At 45.1% G+C, this 16,924-nt stretch overlaps 1 protein-coding gene across 6 annotated transcripts in view; it reads right to left on the bottom strand.

Moving 5' to 3' along the window:
- The window catches only part of EFCAB5 (EF-hand calcium binding domain 5), a 65,504-nt gene that overhangs the window by 27,174 nt on the left and 21,406 nt on the right, over positions 1-16,924 (bottom strand). For 4 of the 6 annotated variants that reach the window (XM_039369709.1, XM_039369708.1, XM_039369711.1 and 1 more), the window contains 7 exons: positions 11,291-11,354; positions 10,204-10,274; positions 9,256-9,411; positions 6,439-6,538; positions 5,579-6,337; positions 1,823-1,930; positions 386-478 (listed from right to left, as the gene is read on the bottom strand). In XM_039369709.1, the coding sequence (XP_039225643.1) occupies positions 386-478; positions 1,823-1,930; positions 5,579-6,337; positions 6,439-6,538; positions 9,256-9,411; positions 10,204-10,274; positions 11,291-11,354 (1,351 nt within the window). The remainder of the gene's footprint in view (positions 1-385; positions 479-1,822; positions 1,931-5,578; positions 6,338-6,438; positions 6,539-9,255; positions 9,412-10,203; positions 10,275-11,290; positions 11,355-16,924) is intronic. The other 2 variants (XM_039369713.1, XM_039369712.1) reach the window with 1 other exon arrangement.

Raw genomic sequence — 16,924 nt, 5'->3', positions numbered from 1 at the left:
GAAGGAAGGAAAGAGGGGGAGGGAGGGAGGAAGGAAAGGAAAATGTTGGGATGGATGGAAGAAAGGAAGGAATGGGAAAAAGATGGGAAGGAAGGAAGGAAGGAAGAGAAGGGGATCGGAGGAAGGAAAGAGGACAAAAGGAAAAAGATGGGATGGATGGATGGAAGAAAAGAAGGAAGGAAGGAAGGAAGGAAGGAAGGAAGAAGGAAGGAAGGAAGCAAGCAAGCAAGTGGAGGGAGGGGAGAGAGGGAGGGAGGGAAAGGGGAAAAGATGGGAAGGAAGGAAGGAAGGAAGGAAGGGAAAACGTGGGAAGTGAGAGAGGGAGGGAGGGTTAGGGCGGACTACCTGTAATGAGTAAACAATAATAAAACAATTAAAAATAAACCTGAAAACCTGGAGTCCTCTTTGTTCCAATCCTCCCGGACCTCCTTGCCGTAATCCGCGTACTTGAAGGTCAGATCTGCCATCTCAAAAGTGCCTGGGGGACCACAAGGCAGTCATCACACCACAAACAACTCCGGAAGGTACAGTTAATACTCCCCCCCCCCTGCTGCTTTTTCCCAAAAATGTGGTTTTATCAGCCATCCTGGGCACCCCACATGGCGATGGCGCCCATCAAGGGGCTGATTTGATAGGGCTGTTGCTGTCGGCGAGGGGGGGGGTGTTCATGAGCTTTTAGTATACAGGTAATCCTCAACTTACAACATTTAGTGCAGGGGTCTTGCAACTTAGCCCTTTTAGGACTTGTGGACTTCAACTCCCAGAATTCCTCAGACAGGCACGCTGGCTGAGGAATTCTGGGAGTTGAAGTCCACAAGCAGGGGTCTTCAAACGTGGCCTTTTTAGGACTTGTGGACTTCAACTCCCAGAATTCCTCAGACAGGCATGCTGGCTGAGGAATTCTGGGAGTTGAAGTCCACAAGCAGGGGTCTTCCAACTTGGTCCTTTTTAGGACTTGTGGACTTCAACTCCCAGAATTCCTCAGACAGGCACGCTGGCTGAGGAATTCTGGGAGTTGAAGTCCGCAAGCAGGGGTCTTCCAACTTGGTCCTTTGATGACTTGTGGACTTCAACTCCCAGAATTCCTCAGACAGGCATGTTGGCTGAGGAATTCTGGGAGTTGAAGTCCCGCAAGCAGGGGTCTTCCAACTTGGTCCTTTGATGACTTGTGGACTTCAACTCCCAGAATTCCTCAGACAGGCATGTTGGCTGAGGAATTCTGGGAGTTGACGTCCACAAGCAGGGGTCTTCCAACTTGATCCTTTTTAGGACTTGTGGACTTCAACTCCCAGAATTCCTCAGACAGGCACGCTGGCTGAGGAATTCTGGGAGTTGACGTCCACAAGCAGGGGTCTTCAAACGTGGCCTTTTTAGGACTTGTGGACTTCAACTCCCAGAATTCCTCAGACAGGCACGCTGGCTGAGGAATTCTGGGAGTTGAAGTCCGCAAGCAGGGGTCTTCCAACTTGGTCCTTTGATGACTTGTGGATTTCAACTCCCAGAATTCCTCAGCTGGGCACTTGCCTGGCTGAGGAATTCTGGGACTTGAAGTCCACAAGTCCTAAAAGGGCCAAGTTGGAAGATCCCTGATTTAGTGACTATTCGAGGTTACAGCGGCATTGACCTACGACCGTTTTCCCCACTTACGACAAATTGCAGCATTCGCCGGATCAAAATTCAGACACTTGGCAATTGACTCATAGTTACGACAGTCGCAGTGTCCCCCGGGGGTCTCACGGGGTCTCCTTTTGCGACCTTTGGACAAGCCAAGTCAATGGGGGAAAGCAACTTGGGTGGGAAGATGATTGAGGGCTGCAAGTACCTGACCAGACTTCCCCGTAGATCCGTTGAGGTCCTTGGGTCCTCTCCAAGCTGGCTTGGCCGGGAGGCCAATGAAGGCTGGCTTGGCTGGGGGGCACCGAGGGCCCTTCTGAAAAAGAAAAATTCAGGGAAGGGTAGAGGCTGGAGATTCACAGCCTTTGATTAGAATTCCCTGCGGTTTCAAATTTGTTTGTACTCCTCCGTCCACTCCCAGAATTCCCCATCCAGCCTGCTTTAAGGGGGGGGGATTTCCACTCCCAGAATTCCCCAGCTGGCATGCTTTAAGAGGAGTGGATTTCATCTCCCAGAATTCCCCAGCCAGCATGTTTTAAGATTGGGGTGGACTTCCACTCCCAGAATTCCTCAGCCGGCCTGCTTTAATATAAATGGACTTCCACTCCCAGAATCCCCCAGCCAGCATGCTTTAAGAGGGAGGACTTCCACTCCCAGAATTCCCCAGCCAGCATGTTTTAAGATTGGGGTGGACTTTCACTCCCAGAATTCCTCAGCCGGCCTGCTTTAATATAAATGGACTTTCACTCCCAGAATTCCCCCAGCCAGCCTGCTTTAAGAGGGGTGGATTTCCACTCCCAGAATCCCCCAACCAGCTGCTTTAAGAGGGGTGGACTTCCACTCCCAGAATTCCTCAGCCAGCCTGCTTTAAGAGGGGACGACTTCCACTCCCAGAATCCCCCAGCCGGCATGCTTTAAGAGGGGACGACTTCCACTCCCAGAATCCCCCAGCCGGCATGCTTTAAGAGGGGAGGACTTCCACTCCCAGAATTCCCCAGCCAGCATGCTTTAACAGGGATGGACTTCCACTCCCAGAATTCCCCCAGCCAGCCTGCTTTAAGAGGGATGGACTTCCACTCCTAGAATTCTCATCAATGATCTTGCTTGCTATGGAATTCTGGGAGTTGAAGTCCACACTCCTGTAAATTGGCAAATACTGTTTTTACTGCCCCCAAATCTAAGTTTTTAAAGCTGGAAACCAACTCTATTAATCTTAGTAAGTTGCAATTATGGATGACCAGTAGAGGGAGCAATAGAACGCATTTGAGCATAACTCTCTGAGCATTTTTATATATTCAATATTCTGCATCATAAAATTTTTCCTTGACAAAATAGTGGCTGTTTAAGGTCTCCATTATTAAAGCTTTTATTTGTCTGCCGCCCGGTCTAGCTAAACGTTCTGGTCCGAATTTAATCCAGGAAAGGTTTTCTTGAAAAACTAAGCAGTGCGGACACCCCTGGGCTAACTTTTTCGTCTGGATTTCAAAAGCCATCATTCCTGGCTGAAGAGGGTTAAGAATTAGAATTAGAATTAAGTGTTGCCATAATGCATGAAAAGTCTGTTTCAGGAAAAGAAGACCTTCAGAAGAATCAGGTCCTTGCTAAGAATATTCTAAAACCATTCTCTAAAAATGAACTTTGATGGGAGAGAGTCTACAACAGTGTTACTCAACCTTAAGATGAGTGGACTTCAATTCCCAGAATACCCCAGCCAGCATGCTTTAAGAGCGATAGTCTTTAATTCCCCAAAGTCCCAAAGATGCTTTTTTCAGGAGGCAACTGGCTTTTCTTGAAGACCTCAAGTGACGAAGCAGCCACGATTCCGGGAAGCAAGCTGTTCCATGGATTAATAGTTCTCTATTAATCCTATTCTCTAAAACAGACCATCATTGTTGCGTCCAGGTAAGGAGAGATCCCTGCCGTTAACTATCAAGGGTGAAGTGTCTAAAGCACCAGAAGGCAGGACAGGAAGCAATGGAAGGTAGCTAACCAAGGAGAGAAGCAACCTAGAATTAAGAAGAAATGTCCTAACAGTGAGAACAATTCCTAACCAGTGGAACAACCTGCCTCCAGAAGTTGTGGGTGCTCCTTCACTGGAGGTTTTTAAGAAGAGACTGGACAGCCATTTGTCCGGAATAGTCTAGCTAGGGCAGTGGTTCTCAACCTGTGGGGTCGGGACCCCATTTGGGGTCGAATAACCATTTCACGGGGGTCGCCAAACAACGCAGTCCGCCATTTTTTCCCCCCTTTTCCTTAGCTGGGCTACTCCCTTTTATTCTATTGGCTTTGGAAAGCCAATAGAATAGACTCTCTTGAATAGAGTCTAATTCTATTGGCTTTCAAAAGCCAATAGGAATTGTCCAGGCTGTCTCTGCCCTGCTGAGCCCGCCAAAAGTCCTGGTCTGCAAACGGTGCTGCACCGGTTGAGTAGTCCTCGACTTACGACCGGTTGAGTAGTCCTCGACTTACGACCGGTTGGGGGATGCGGCATTGAGAACCAGTGGTATAGGGTTTCCTGCCTGAGCAGGGGGTTGGACCACTAGCAGACCTCCACGGTTTCTCCCCTATTATTCTATGGATGGATGGATGGATGGATGGATGGATGGATGGAAGGAAGGAAGGAAGGAAGGAAGGAAGGAAGGAAGGAAGGAAGGAAGGAAGGAAGGGCAATGGATGGAAACTAATCCAGGAGAGAAGCAACCTGGAATTAAGGAGAAACTTCCTAACAGTGAGGACAATTAACCAGTGGAACAGCTTGCCACCAGAAGTTGTGGGTGCTCCAACACTGGAGGTTTTTAAGAAGAGATTGGACAACTGTCTGTCTGAAATGGTTGAGGGCCTCCTGACTGAGCAGGGGGTTGGGCTAGATGACCTCCAAGGTCTCTTCCAACTCTGTTATTCTGTTAACTAACACAGAGGTCCTCAATCTTTTGGGCACCAGGGACCATTGATTCTGTGGAGAGAGGTTTTTCCATGGGTTGGAGAGTGGGTGGTTTTGTGTGCTGCCTACATCCCGCGGATGGGGCTTTGCTTGTTTGTGCGGACCGGTTGCTGACGTGCCGTAGCCTGGTATTGGGCCACGGCCCGAGGGTTGGGAACCCAGTAATGCAGGGGTAGGCAACCTTGGCTCTTTTATGACTCATGGACTTCAGCTCCCAGAATTCCTGAGCCAGCCATGCTGAGGGGAAAGGGAGAGGTTTCCAAGCTGGGCCATGCTGGCTCAGGAATTCTGGGAGTTGAAGTCCACCAGTCATGAAGGGGCCAAAGTTTCCCTCATGCTGGCTCAGGAATTCTGGGAATTGATGTCCATGAGTTGTGAAGGGGGCCATAGTTCCCCCATGCTGGCTCAGGAATTCTGGGAGTTGAAGTCCACAAGCCATAAAAGAGGTCATAGTTCCCCCATGCTGGTCAGGAATTCTGGGAGTTGAAGTCCACGAGTCATGAAGGGGGCCATAGTTCCCCCATGCTGGCTCAGGAATTCTGGGAGTTGAAGTCCACAAGTCATAAAAGAGCCAAGGTTGCCTACCTGTGCTATAGGCAGTCCTCAACTTAACAACCAATCATTTAGCGACTGCTGAAAGTTACAATGGGTGCCGGAAAAAGTGACCTACGACCGGTCCTCACACTTATGACCATCGCAGCCTCCCTATAGTTATAGGATCAAAATTCAGACACTTAGCTAGCATCTGACTCGTATTTGTGATGGTTGCAGCCTTCCAGATCATCGGATCGCCATTTCCCGCCTTCCCAGCTGGCTTCTGAGAAGGAGTGGAAAGCTAGATCCGTTTAATGACCTTGTGTTCACTTAACAACCATGGTGGGGGGGAAAGGGACTTAGGACCGTTTTTCACTCTTAATGACAATTGCAGCATCCCCCCTCCCAGAGTCATGTGATCAAAATTCAGATGTTTGGCAACCGACTAACTAACTAACTAACAAGGCTATGAAGGGACCCCTGCCATACTTGGCGCTTTGTCTTTTGCAGCAGCGGCAGCCTGGTCCTTGGGGCCTGCTGGTCCATGGCCCTCTACCTCTGCTTTCTCTTCTGGCTTGGCCTGTCCACCAGCCCCCTCTTCCTCTGGGCCAGGCTCTGCTTTGTCTCCTGGCTCTTCTGCCTCTTCCTGCCCATCTGTCTCTTCCACTTCCGTTCCTTTTGGAGCAAGGTCCTTCTCCACCGAGGGAGACTTGGGGACGGGTTCTTCCTCGTCGTCCAAGATCTTCTGCACCCGGGCGGCCACCTGGGAGGGCGTAGCCAGGATGGCCACTTCCGACTTGACTTCCTGAGCCGTTTCTTCTCCTTCCAAAAGGGGCTCAAGGGAGTTCATCGGATGATCTTCCGGAGCAGCTTCTTCACCAGCAGCTCTCTCCACTTCTTCAGTGGTGGGCTCCTCTTGAGACTCAGCCTCTGGCATTTCTGCTTGAGGTTCTTCTCCTTCATCTGGGGCGGCTGTTGGAGGAACATCTTCCGTCGCTGCTTCCAGCGGGCTGACCTGCTGCTCCATCTCGGCGCCTTCCAGCTCGTTGACGGCCGGTTCTCCGTTGGCGCCATGGGCTGCTTGCTCATCAGAAAGAATGCCCTTCAGCTTCCTGTTGAGGTAGAGGGCTTCCTGAGATAATGTACGCTCAGGGCTGGGTGGTTCCTCTGGAAGGTCCTCTTCATCGTCCGGCTCCAGGTTGCCCCAAAACTCCGTTAGGTCTATGTCGTCCAGTTCAGCGATGGGCCCTAAGAAAAAGAGGAAGCGCAGAGAACGTTGGCTTCGAATATAGATCTTCAGAGATGGAGGTTAGGACCACCTCGGCCCGGTCAACCCCTGTCCCGCTTACATTTTTTGGGGTTACAATAAATCTCCTTGGCCAGGTCCGAGCTGCTGCGGTAGAACTTATCCAGGAGGGACAAGACCTTCGCTCTGTCCAAGAGTCCTATCTAGGAGAAGAGAAGAACCGACATCGGGAGTAAGTCGACTTTTCGTGAGTTTGCTGGGCCTCCACCAAACCATGATGGGAGATCCTAGGAAACCCAGTGAAAACTTAGCTGTTCTACCAAGGAGGTGAGTTGCAAACTGGGAAGTGTGAAAATTGCCCATCTGTAAATAAGGGCAGAAACTGGACTTCTTTTATTTTGGGGAATAGAGATTAGACTAGACTAGACTAGACTAGACTAGACTAGACTAGACTAGATTAGACTAGAATAGAATAGGAATAGAGAATGGAATGGAGAATACAGAATAGAATAGAATAGAATAGAATAGAATAGAATAGAATAGAATAGAATAGAATAGAATAGAATAGAAGACAAGACTAGACTAGACTAGACTAGACTAGACTAGAGAATGGAATGGAATGGAGAATACAGAGTAGAATAGAATAGAATAGAATAGAATAGAATAGAATAGAATAGAATAGAAAATAGAAAAGAAAATAGAAAATAGAATAGAATAGAAAATAGAAGACTAGACTAGACTAGAATAGACTAGGCTAGAATAGTAGAAAATAGAATAGAATAGAAAATAGACTAGACTAGACTAGAATAGAACAGAATAGAATAAGAGAAGAGAAAGGAAAGGAATAGAATAGAATAGAATAGAATAGAATAGAATAGAATAGAATAGAATAGAATAGAATAGAGTAGAGTAGAGTAGAGTAGAATAGAATAGAATAGAATAGAATAGAATAGAATAGAAAATAGAATAGAATAGAAAATAGAAGACTAGCTAGACTAGAATAGACTAGAATAGAATAGAAAATAGAATAGAATAGAAAATAGACTAGACTAGACTAGACTAGAACAGAATAGAATAAGAGAAGAGAAAGAATAGAATAGAATAGAATAGAATAGAATAGAATAGAATAGAATAGAATAGAATAGAATAGAGTAGAGTAGAGTAGAGTAGAGTAGAGTAGAATAGAATAGAATAGAATAGAGAATGGAATGGAATGGAGAATACAGAATAGAATAGAATAGAATAGAATAGAATAGAATAGAATAGAATAGAAAATAGAATAGAATAGAAAATAGAAGACTAGCTAGACTAGAATAGACTAGAATAGAATAGAAAATAGACTAGACTAGACTAGACTAGAACAGAATAGAATAAGAGAAGAGAAAGAATAGAATAGAATAGAATAGAATAGAATAGAATAGAATAGAATAGAGTAGAGTAGAGTAGAGTAGAGTAGAGTAGAGTAGAATAGAATAGAATAGAATAGAATAGAGAATGGAATGGAATGGAGAATACAGAATAGAATAGAATAGAATAGAATAGAATAGAATAGAAAATAGAAGACTAGCTAGACTAGACTAGACTAGACTAGACTAGACTAGACTAGAATAGAATAGAATAGAATAGAATAGAGAATGGAATGGAGAATACAGAATAGAATAGAATAGAATAGAATAGAATAGAATAGAATAGAATAGAATAGAATAGAATAGAATAGAAGACAAGACTAGACTAGACTAGACTAGAGAATGGAATGGAATGGAATGGAGAATACAGAGTAGAATAGAATAGAATAGAATAGAATAGAATAGAATAGAATAGAAAATAGAAAAGAAAATAGAAAATAGAAGACTAGACTAGACTAGAATAGACTAGGCTAGAATAGTAGAAAATAGAATAGAATAGAAAATAGACTAGACTAGACTAGAATAGAACAGAATAGAATAAGAGAAGAGAAAGGAATAGAATAGAATAGAATAGAATAGAATAGAATAGAATAGAATAGAATAGAATAGAATAGAATAGAATAGAGTAGAGTAGAGTAGAGTAGAGTAGAATAGAATAGAATAGAGAATGGAATGGAATGGAGAATACAGAATAGAATAGAATAGAATAGAATAGAATAGAAAATAGAATAGAATAGAAAATAGAAGACTAGCTAGACTAGAATAGACTAGACTAGAATAGAATAGAAAATAGAATAGAATAGAAAATAGACTAGACTAGACTAGAATAGAACAGAATAGAATAAGAGAAGAGAAAGGAATAGAATAGAATAGAATAGAATAGAATAGAATAGAATAGAATAGAATAGAATAGAGTAGAGTAGAGTAGAGTAGAATAGAATAGAATAGAATAGAATAGAATAGAATAGAATAGAATAGAATAGAGAATGGAATGGAATGGAGAATACAGAATAAAATAGAATAGAATAGAATAGAATAGAAAATAGAATAGAATAGAAAATAGAAGACTAGCTAGACTAGAATAGACTAGACTAGAATAGACTAGAAAATAGATTAGAATAGACTAGAATGGAACAGAATAGAATAAGAGAAGAGAAAGGAATAGAATAGAATAGAATAGAATAGAATAGAATAGAATAGAATAGAATAGAATAGAATAGAATAGAATAGAAAATAGACTAGACTAGACTAGAATAAAACAGAATAGAATAAGAGAAGAGAAAGAATAGAATAGAATAGAATAGAATAGAATAGAATAGAATAGAATAGAATAGAATAGAATAGAATAGAATAGAATAGAGCTGGAAGGGACCTTGGAGGTCTTCTAGTCCAACCCCCTGCTCAGGCAGGAAGCCCTATAGGTCTCCGGCTCGAGCAGGGGGCTGGACTAGAAGACCTCCAAGGTCCCTTCCATCTCTGTTATTCTGTCTTCTCTAAGGAGCCGCCGGCTGTACCTGTGCATATTCGCAATCCAAGAACAGCTGGACGAACATCTGCCTCCAGACGTCGTGTCGGATGGCGTTGCGGGCATTGTGAGACGATTGGAGCAGATGCTTCAGCAACTCCTGGAACAGCTCGCTGGTGAAGTTTTTGACGTAAGAAAGGAGATACTGGGGGGGGGGGGAAAGAAGGAGGAAAACAGTATCGCGTTTTGTTCCCCGGTTAATTCGCTTCTCCTGGCTTCCCACCTTTCCCGCCGCATTCATATTCTCCCAAGGAATTCGGGGCGCCATAGGCAGGGGGGTCCTCAGCTTACGACCTCAATGGGGATCTGAATCTCTGTTGCTAAATGCGGCAGCCGTTAAGTGAGTCTCACACACACACACACACACACACCCCGATTGCGCAGCGAATCACTGCAGTTGCTTAAGTGAATTGTGCCGGATATCGCAGTTGTAGAGAACCGAAGTGTACAGCTGATTGATATCGCTGTACCAGGAGATGCCAGAGTCGAAGAAAAAGAACTGGAAAAAAATGACAAAATATCGCAGTCTCTTCCTAAAACCCTCCAGACATGGAGCACCCACAACTTCTGGAGGCAGGTTGTTCCACGGGTTAATTGTTCTCATTGTCAGGAAGTTTCTCCTTAGTTCTAGGTTGCTTCTCTCCTTGATGAGTTTCCATCTGTTGCTTCTTGTCCTGCCTTCAGGCGCCTTGGAGAACAGCTTGACTCCCTCTTCTTTGGGGCAGCCCCTGAGATATTGGAAGGCTGCTATCCTGTGCTCCCCTCATCCTTCTCTTCATTAAAATAGACAGACCCAATTCCAGCAGCCGTTCCTTATAGCTGCATTTCCCACTTCTGTATCATCTCAACTCTTTGTAGAGGAGAGGGTCCCAAGCCCACCATCTCTCCTGGGAAAATGTTACTCCTCCTCCTCCTCCCCCCTCCCCCTCCTCCTCACCTCTACGAATTCCTCTTGGTTCACCTTCACATCCAGCGTTGCCAGAGTTTCCAGCGGCCTGGCATAGATGTCTGCACAATGGAAAAACAACTTGTTGTCCGTGAGATGGAGTGAAAGACTCGGCAGGAAGGGGGGTTTTGAGGACCCCAATGGGGGAAGAGGGATTAGTAGGGACCCCACAGGGCACTCTTAAGGCAAAAGGGCTTTTTGATCATTGTTTGAGCTGGCTGTTCCTTGATCGGGGTATTGTAGAATAGAATAGAATAGAATAGAATAGAATAGAATAGAATAGAATAGAATAGAATAGAATAGAATAGAATAGTATAGAATTTGAAATAGAACAAGACAGAATAGAATAGAATTTGAAATAGAACAGGACAGAATAGAATAGAATAGAATAGAATAGAATAGAATAGAATAGAATAGAATTTGAAATAGAATAGAATAGAATAGAAGTAATGATAAGAATAGAATAGAATAGAATAGAATAGAATTATGAAAGAATAGAATAGAATAGAATAGAATAGAATAGAATAGAATAGAATAGAATAGAATAGAATAGAATAGAATAGAATAGAAATAATGATTAGAAGAATAGAATAGTGTAGAATAGTATAGAATTTGAAATAGAACAGGAGAGAATAGAATTTGAAATAGAACAGGACAGAATAGAATAGAATAGAATAGAATAGAATAACAGAGTTGGAAGGGACCTCGGAGGTCTTCTAGTCCAACCCCCTGCTCAGGCAAGAGACCCCATATCATTTCAGACAAGTGGCTGTCCAGTCTCTTCTTAAAAACCTCCAGTGATGGAGCGCCCATAACGTCTGGTGACAAGGAGTTCCACTGGTTAACTGTCCTCACTATTAGGAAGTTTCTCCTTAATTCTAGGTTGCTTCTCTCCTAGATTAGTTTCCATCCGTTACCCTGCCTTCAGGTGCTTTGGAGAATAGGTGGGACCCCCTCCCTTTTTGTGGCAACCTCTGAAATACTGGAATATGGCTATCATGTCCTCCACGGTCCTTTTCGCTCTCTCTAGACTGGCCAAGCCCAAATCCCACAACCGGATAGGTCGGTGTACTTTTACCTGTTTCCTTGAACTGAGGCATTTGGCTGATGACCTCCAAGAAGGACTTCAGGGCGCTCTGGATCTGCCAACGGAAACACAATTTCTTAAGGGCTGACGCACACACTTTTCTCATCCATTCTAATTGTGCAGGTTGCAGACATGGAGCTGCTCTAAGCCAGAACATTCAGAGGTCTACTATGACCACCCAATAGAGTCTATTGGGCCGCTGGTCCCTGGGCATGGTGGACCTCTGGATGGCCTATGCCAGGGGTAGGCAACTTTGGCTCTTTTATGACTCGTGGACTTCAACTCCCAGAATTCCTGAGCCAGCATGGGGGAACTATGGCCCCCTTCATGACTTGTGGACTTCAACTCCCAGAATTCCAGAGCCAGCATGGGGGAACTATGGCCCCCTTCATGACTTGTGGACTTCAACTCCCAGAATTCCTGAACCAGCATGGGGGAAACTATGGCCCCCTTCATGACTTGTGGACTTCAACTCCCAGAATTCCTCAGCCAGCATTGGGGAACTATGGCTCCCTTCGTGACTTATGGACTTCAACTCCCAGAATTCCTGAGCCAGCATGGGGGAACTATGGCCCCTTCATGAATCGTGGACTTCAACTCCCAGAATTCCTGAGCCAACATGGCTCAGCTTGGAAACCTCTCCCTTTTCCCTCAGCAAGGCTGGCTCAGGAATTCTGGCAGTTGAAGTCCACATCACAAAAGAGCCAAGGTTGCCTACCCCTGACCTATGCCCTACGGACTTAAATGTGATATGACTCATTCCATTTACCCATGTTTCCCTGAAAATAAGACCGGGTCTTGTTGTTTTTTTGCCTCCAAAAGAGGCACCAGGTCTTATTTTCAGGGTAGGCCTTACCTCACCTCCGGCACCGACAGCACCACCCAGCCGGTTCACTTCTTCTGGAGCTGAAGTTCTGCAGCTGTATTCGGGCCTGCATTTTGCAGTCAGGCCTTTTCGGAAGGCCTCTGCAGCCGAGTACCAAGCTATGGATTCAATCCATAGCTCGGTTGTCAGCTGCAGTGGCCTTTCCAGAAATGCAGGCCTGAAAGAGAAATGCAGGCCTGGCTGCAGAAGAAGCCTCAGAAGAAGAAGTGGGCCGGTGAGGAGAGGTCTGGCTGCCACGGTAAGCGGGTGCTGGGCACGTGGGGCAGATCCACACACAGCCCACACCTGCCCTAGCTTGATTTTTAGGAGTGTGCCCTGTCCCAAAACTAGGGCTTATTTTGGAGGTGGGGCTTATATTAGGCCCACCCCCCAAAAAAATCTAGGGCTTATTTTCGGGGTAGGCCTTACTTTCGGGGAAACAGGGTATATACCCCCCTGCTCATTCCACAACTCAGGACGATAGACGCCATCAATATAGGTCATCCTCGGGTTACGGGCCATTATGGAGCTTGCCCAGTACAGGCGTAACTCGTGATAGTTATAAATTGTGGCCAAGCTGATTTTACAATTGTTTTTGGCAGAAGTCGTAAAGTGAACGATGTGGTTGTTAAATGAACCAATAGTTTGCTATGGAGACTAGGTAACATCGTCAGTACTGGAAGGGAGAGGAGGAGGAGGAGGAGGAGGAGACAAAGAGAACGAGGAGGAAGAACATAAAGAAGAGGAGGTTCTTGGTCTTTCTGAGTTTGGTGGTTTTTTTGAAGACATTTCATGACCCAAGTAGACAACATCATCAGTGCTAGAAGAAGTATGTGTGGAGAGCAGGAGGAGGAGGAGGAGGAGGAGGAGGAATATGAAGAGGAGGACTGTGGGGTCCTTGGTGTTCTCTGAGCTTGGTGGTTTTCTTGCGGACATTTCATGACCCAAGTAGACAACATCATCACTGCTAGAAGGGGTGTGTGTGGAGAGGAGAAGGAGGTGGAGGAGGAGGAAGAGGGGACAAAGAGAATGAGGAGGAAGAACATAAAGAGGAGGACTGAGAGGTTCTTGGTCTAAGTTTGGTGGGTTTTTTGAAGACATTTCATGACCCAAGTAGACAACATCATCAGTGCTAGAAGGGGTGTGTGTGTGGAGAGGAGGAGGAGGTGGAGGAGGAGGAAGAGGAAGAGGAGGAGAACGAGGAAGAAGCATATGAAGAGGAGGACTGTGGGGTCCTTGGTGCCCTCTGAGCTTGGTGATTTTCTTGTAGACATTTCATGACCCAAATAGAGAACATCATCAGTGCTAGAAGGGGTGTGTGTGGAGAGGAGAAGAAGATGGAGGAAGAGGGGGAGGGAGAGGAGGACTGTGGGGTTCATGATGCTCCCCACGCTTGGTAGTTTTGCTGTTTCATCACCAAACTAGGTCACATAGTCAGCGCTAGAAGGGAGCGGGGCTCGCTTCATGTTTATATGCAAGGGGCTTGCCTTGTCAGTGCGGGCGGGAGTGGATTTGTTGCTTAAGCTGTGGTTTACTGTTTGAGTTGGTGGTACCTTGATTGGGGGGTTTGTATATTTCTTGATGGTTGGTCTGATATTAATCATGGTGTTAATCTCTGGGTATTGGCTGCTGATGGGGAGGGGTTTTGGCCTTTTTTGTCTTTTGAGTGGTATGTAGATGTTGTCTATCTCTATGTGCCTGTTGATGGCTGATGGACCTTCCAGGAATTCTCTAGCACATTTGCATTTGGTTCCATTTGGGATGCTCGCAGTTTCCCAGTTGAAACTCTGCTGAAGTCTGTCCGTCTAAAATTAAGAATTTTTCATAACCAGGCAGGTTTCTATTTTATTTATCTCTCTCTACATACTCTCATGTCTGTAACCGGTGGTGGGATTCAGCCGGTTCGCACCGGTTCGGTAGAACCGGTAGCTAAATTTTGCTGAGTTTGTAGAACTGGCTGAATGCACACTGCTTCCGGAAGTCTAGTCTAGGCCTCAGAGACCTGGTGGAGGCCTCCCAGGCCTAGAGCAGCCCATGCGGAAGTGCATGGATGCCACTTCTGGAAGTGTTCTAGGCCTCCGAGGCCTGAAGGAGGCCTCCCAGACCTAGAACGGCCCGCTGGAAGTGTGTGGATGCCACTTCTGGAAGTCTGTTCTAGGCCTTGGAGGCCTGGAGGAGGCCGCCCAGGCCTAGAACGGCCCGCCGGAAGTGCATGGTTGCCACTTCTGGAAATGTTCTAGGTCTCCGAGGCCTGAAGGAGGCCTCCCAGGCCTAGAACAGCCCGCTGGAAGTGTGTGGATGCCACTTCTGGAAGTACGTTCTAGGCCTTGGAGGCCTGGAGGAGGCCGCCCAGGCCTAGAATGGCCTACTGGAAGTGCGTGGATGCCACTTCCGGAAGTCCGTTCTAGGCCTCGGAGGCCCAGGGCTGTATCCAATAAGAGAAGCGGTTGTTCAGGTATTGGAATCCCACCACTGTCTGTAACCTGTGGCTGGGCAAAACGACGCATCGTACGGCAAAATGTTTTTTTTTGTTTTTTTATAATATTTTATTAATTTTCCAATTTTACATTTGAATATTTAAAAAGCAACGTGGTGACTGGGTTAATCGATAGCTCAATAACAAAATCTTAGTGCAGATCTCAGGCTACAACATCAAATATTTCTTCTCTTTTTCCCTTAACAATTACTATCTCATGTTCAGGTTGGTACATTTCTAATTATATCAATTCAACAAGAACATCATTATTACATTTATCGATAATTTTTTAGGAAGTGACAACACTGAAAATGGAAATGACTTTCTATATGATTTCAGAAGAAATTTGAGAAAGAAGCAGAACAGATTGAATTGCAGACAAATATATTAGAGCAAGCATGGGGAACTGGAATAAAAGGGAGACAATTTAACGAATACAAATGGGCTAGTCCTTCCAGAAAACTGGCAATCAAATGGTCTCCTTTAATTCAAATAACATATAGGAGACTAGAGATAGATGATTTAAAGGCACTGATATGGAAGCCTAGTGGCAAAAGAAGAAAGCTAGAATAAGGTTGAAAAAACTGGGATTTTGACTCATTAGAGGGGATTTTATATTGCCAATTAGTGGATTAAAGGGAGATGTTGAGACAAGGGGAAATTTGGTTATTAGAATTAAAATATTTGGAAACCAGTGGAAAATAAGGATTTTATCGGTTTAATATTTAAAAATTAGACCTAAAAGGGAAAAGAAAATTAAATATTATGAATATGTTTGATTTATTGATTAACCCAGGCAATATATATAATGGTTTTGATTTATTAAGGGGGATATTGTTTTATTAAGTAGATGATTTAATATGGTGGGAGATAGATAGAACAAGATTATATTTAAATAGACAAAATGTGTATTTTGGATATCATAGTTTGCTATGAAGTGAGATAAGGAAAATTTTGGTTACCCAAAGTCTGAAAAAATTATAAATATCAAAGGTTAAATTGGAAGATTGATAAGAAATTAAAAATTGAGTAAAATTCAATAACAGGATATGGATGGTTTTTGAAGGTTGAATGTCATTAAAATGTTTTGAACCCAGGTATCTGAAATGGACGGATTTACAGAATACATCAAAAATCCCAGAGCTACGATTCACGTGGATCTGAAATTTGGCAAAGTCTATAATCCCGCTTAGGATGTAAGCGTGATCATCAAGCATTTTGTGACGCAGTGCAGAAATGTCACAAAGCATTTCCTGTGGTGAAATGCTGATGTTTGACTGTGCTACGCAGTTCAAGCTCAGCGACTTTCAAGGCAATTACAACTCTGATTATCTCCCTGGATTTTTTTTTAGAACATTCAGGCCCATTAGAAGAGGGGTCCCCGACACACACACCCCCGGGTCGCAGCCTGTTTGAAACTGAGCTGGGGAGAAATGGACAAGCAAATGCGCATGAAGCTCTATTCTATTCTATTCTATTCTATTCTATTCTACTCTGTTCTATTCTATTCTATTCTATTCTATTCTATTCTATTCTATTCTATTCTATTCTCCATACTCCATAGTCCTCAGGAATTCTGGGAGTTGAAGTTCACAAGTCATAAAAGAGCCAAGGTTGCCTACCCCTGGTCTATAGTCTATAGTTTATAGTCTATTCCAAGGCTTTTCAACCAGTGGTACAGGTAGCATCTGTGGCACATTGGCACCTGGCAGGTGGTACGCGACCATCCTAAAAAAGGGGTAGTGGGGGAAGGGAATGAGCTGAACCAGTGGCAGCACCGCACAAGCCTGAGTGAGAGACGGCTGGAGCTGCAGGACTGTCAGGGCTCAGCGGAAGCACCAGGATCAGTGCCAGGCTCCAGCTGATGGGCGCTTCTTCGGGGCTGTCAGGGCTCAGCGGAAGTGCCAGGATCAGCGCCAGGATCCAGATGGAGCTCAGCGCTGATCCTGGTGCTTCTGCTGAGCCCAGAAGAAGCGGCGATCAGCTGGAATGCTGCAGCCTCTCCAGGGTCTTGTGATTTACACTCAGATGCTTGGCAACGGATTCATATTTATGACGGTCACAGTGTCCCAGGGTCATGTGAAGTGACCAAAACCTGCTGCAACCACCCAGCAGATGGGGAGGGGGGAATAAAAACCAAACACCCCCACCCCACCCCCGCTGCCAATCCTCAACAGAAATGCTCACAACAATGAAAACCTCGGACAGGAGGAAGAGCGCGGCCAGGAGGGCAGGCAGGTGTCTTGCTCAGCTGTGCCTTGTGGGCCACTTTTTTCAGTGCCAT

The sequence above is a fragment of the Crotalus tigris genome, unplaced genomic scaffold (assembly GCF_016545835.1).
Source record: "Crotalus tigris isolate CLP2741 ecotype Arizona unplaced genomic scaffold, ASM1654583v1 scf7180000021203.308827, whole genome shotgun sequence".
Lineage (NCBI taxonomy): Eukaryota > Metazoa > Chordata > Lepidosauria > Squamata > Viperidae > Crotalus > Crotalus tigris.
The sequence above is the reverse complement of the archived record's forward strand: the minus strand, read 5'-3'. Positions and strand labels throughout refer to the sequence as shown.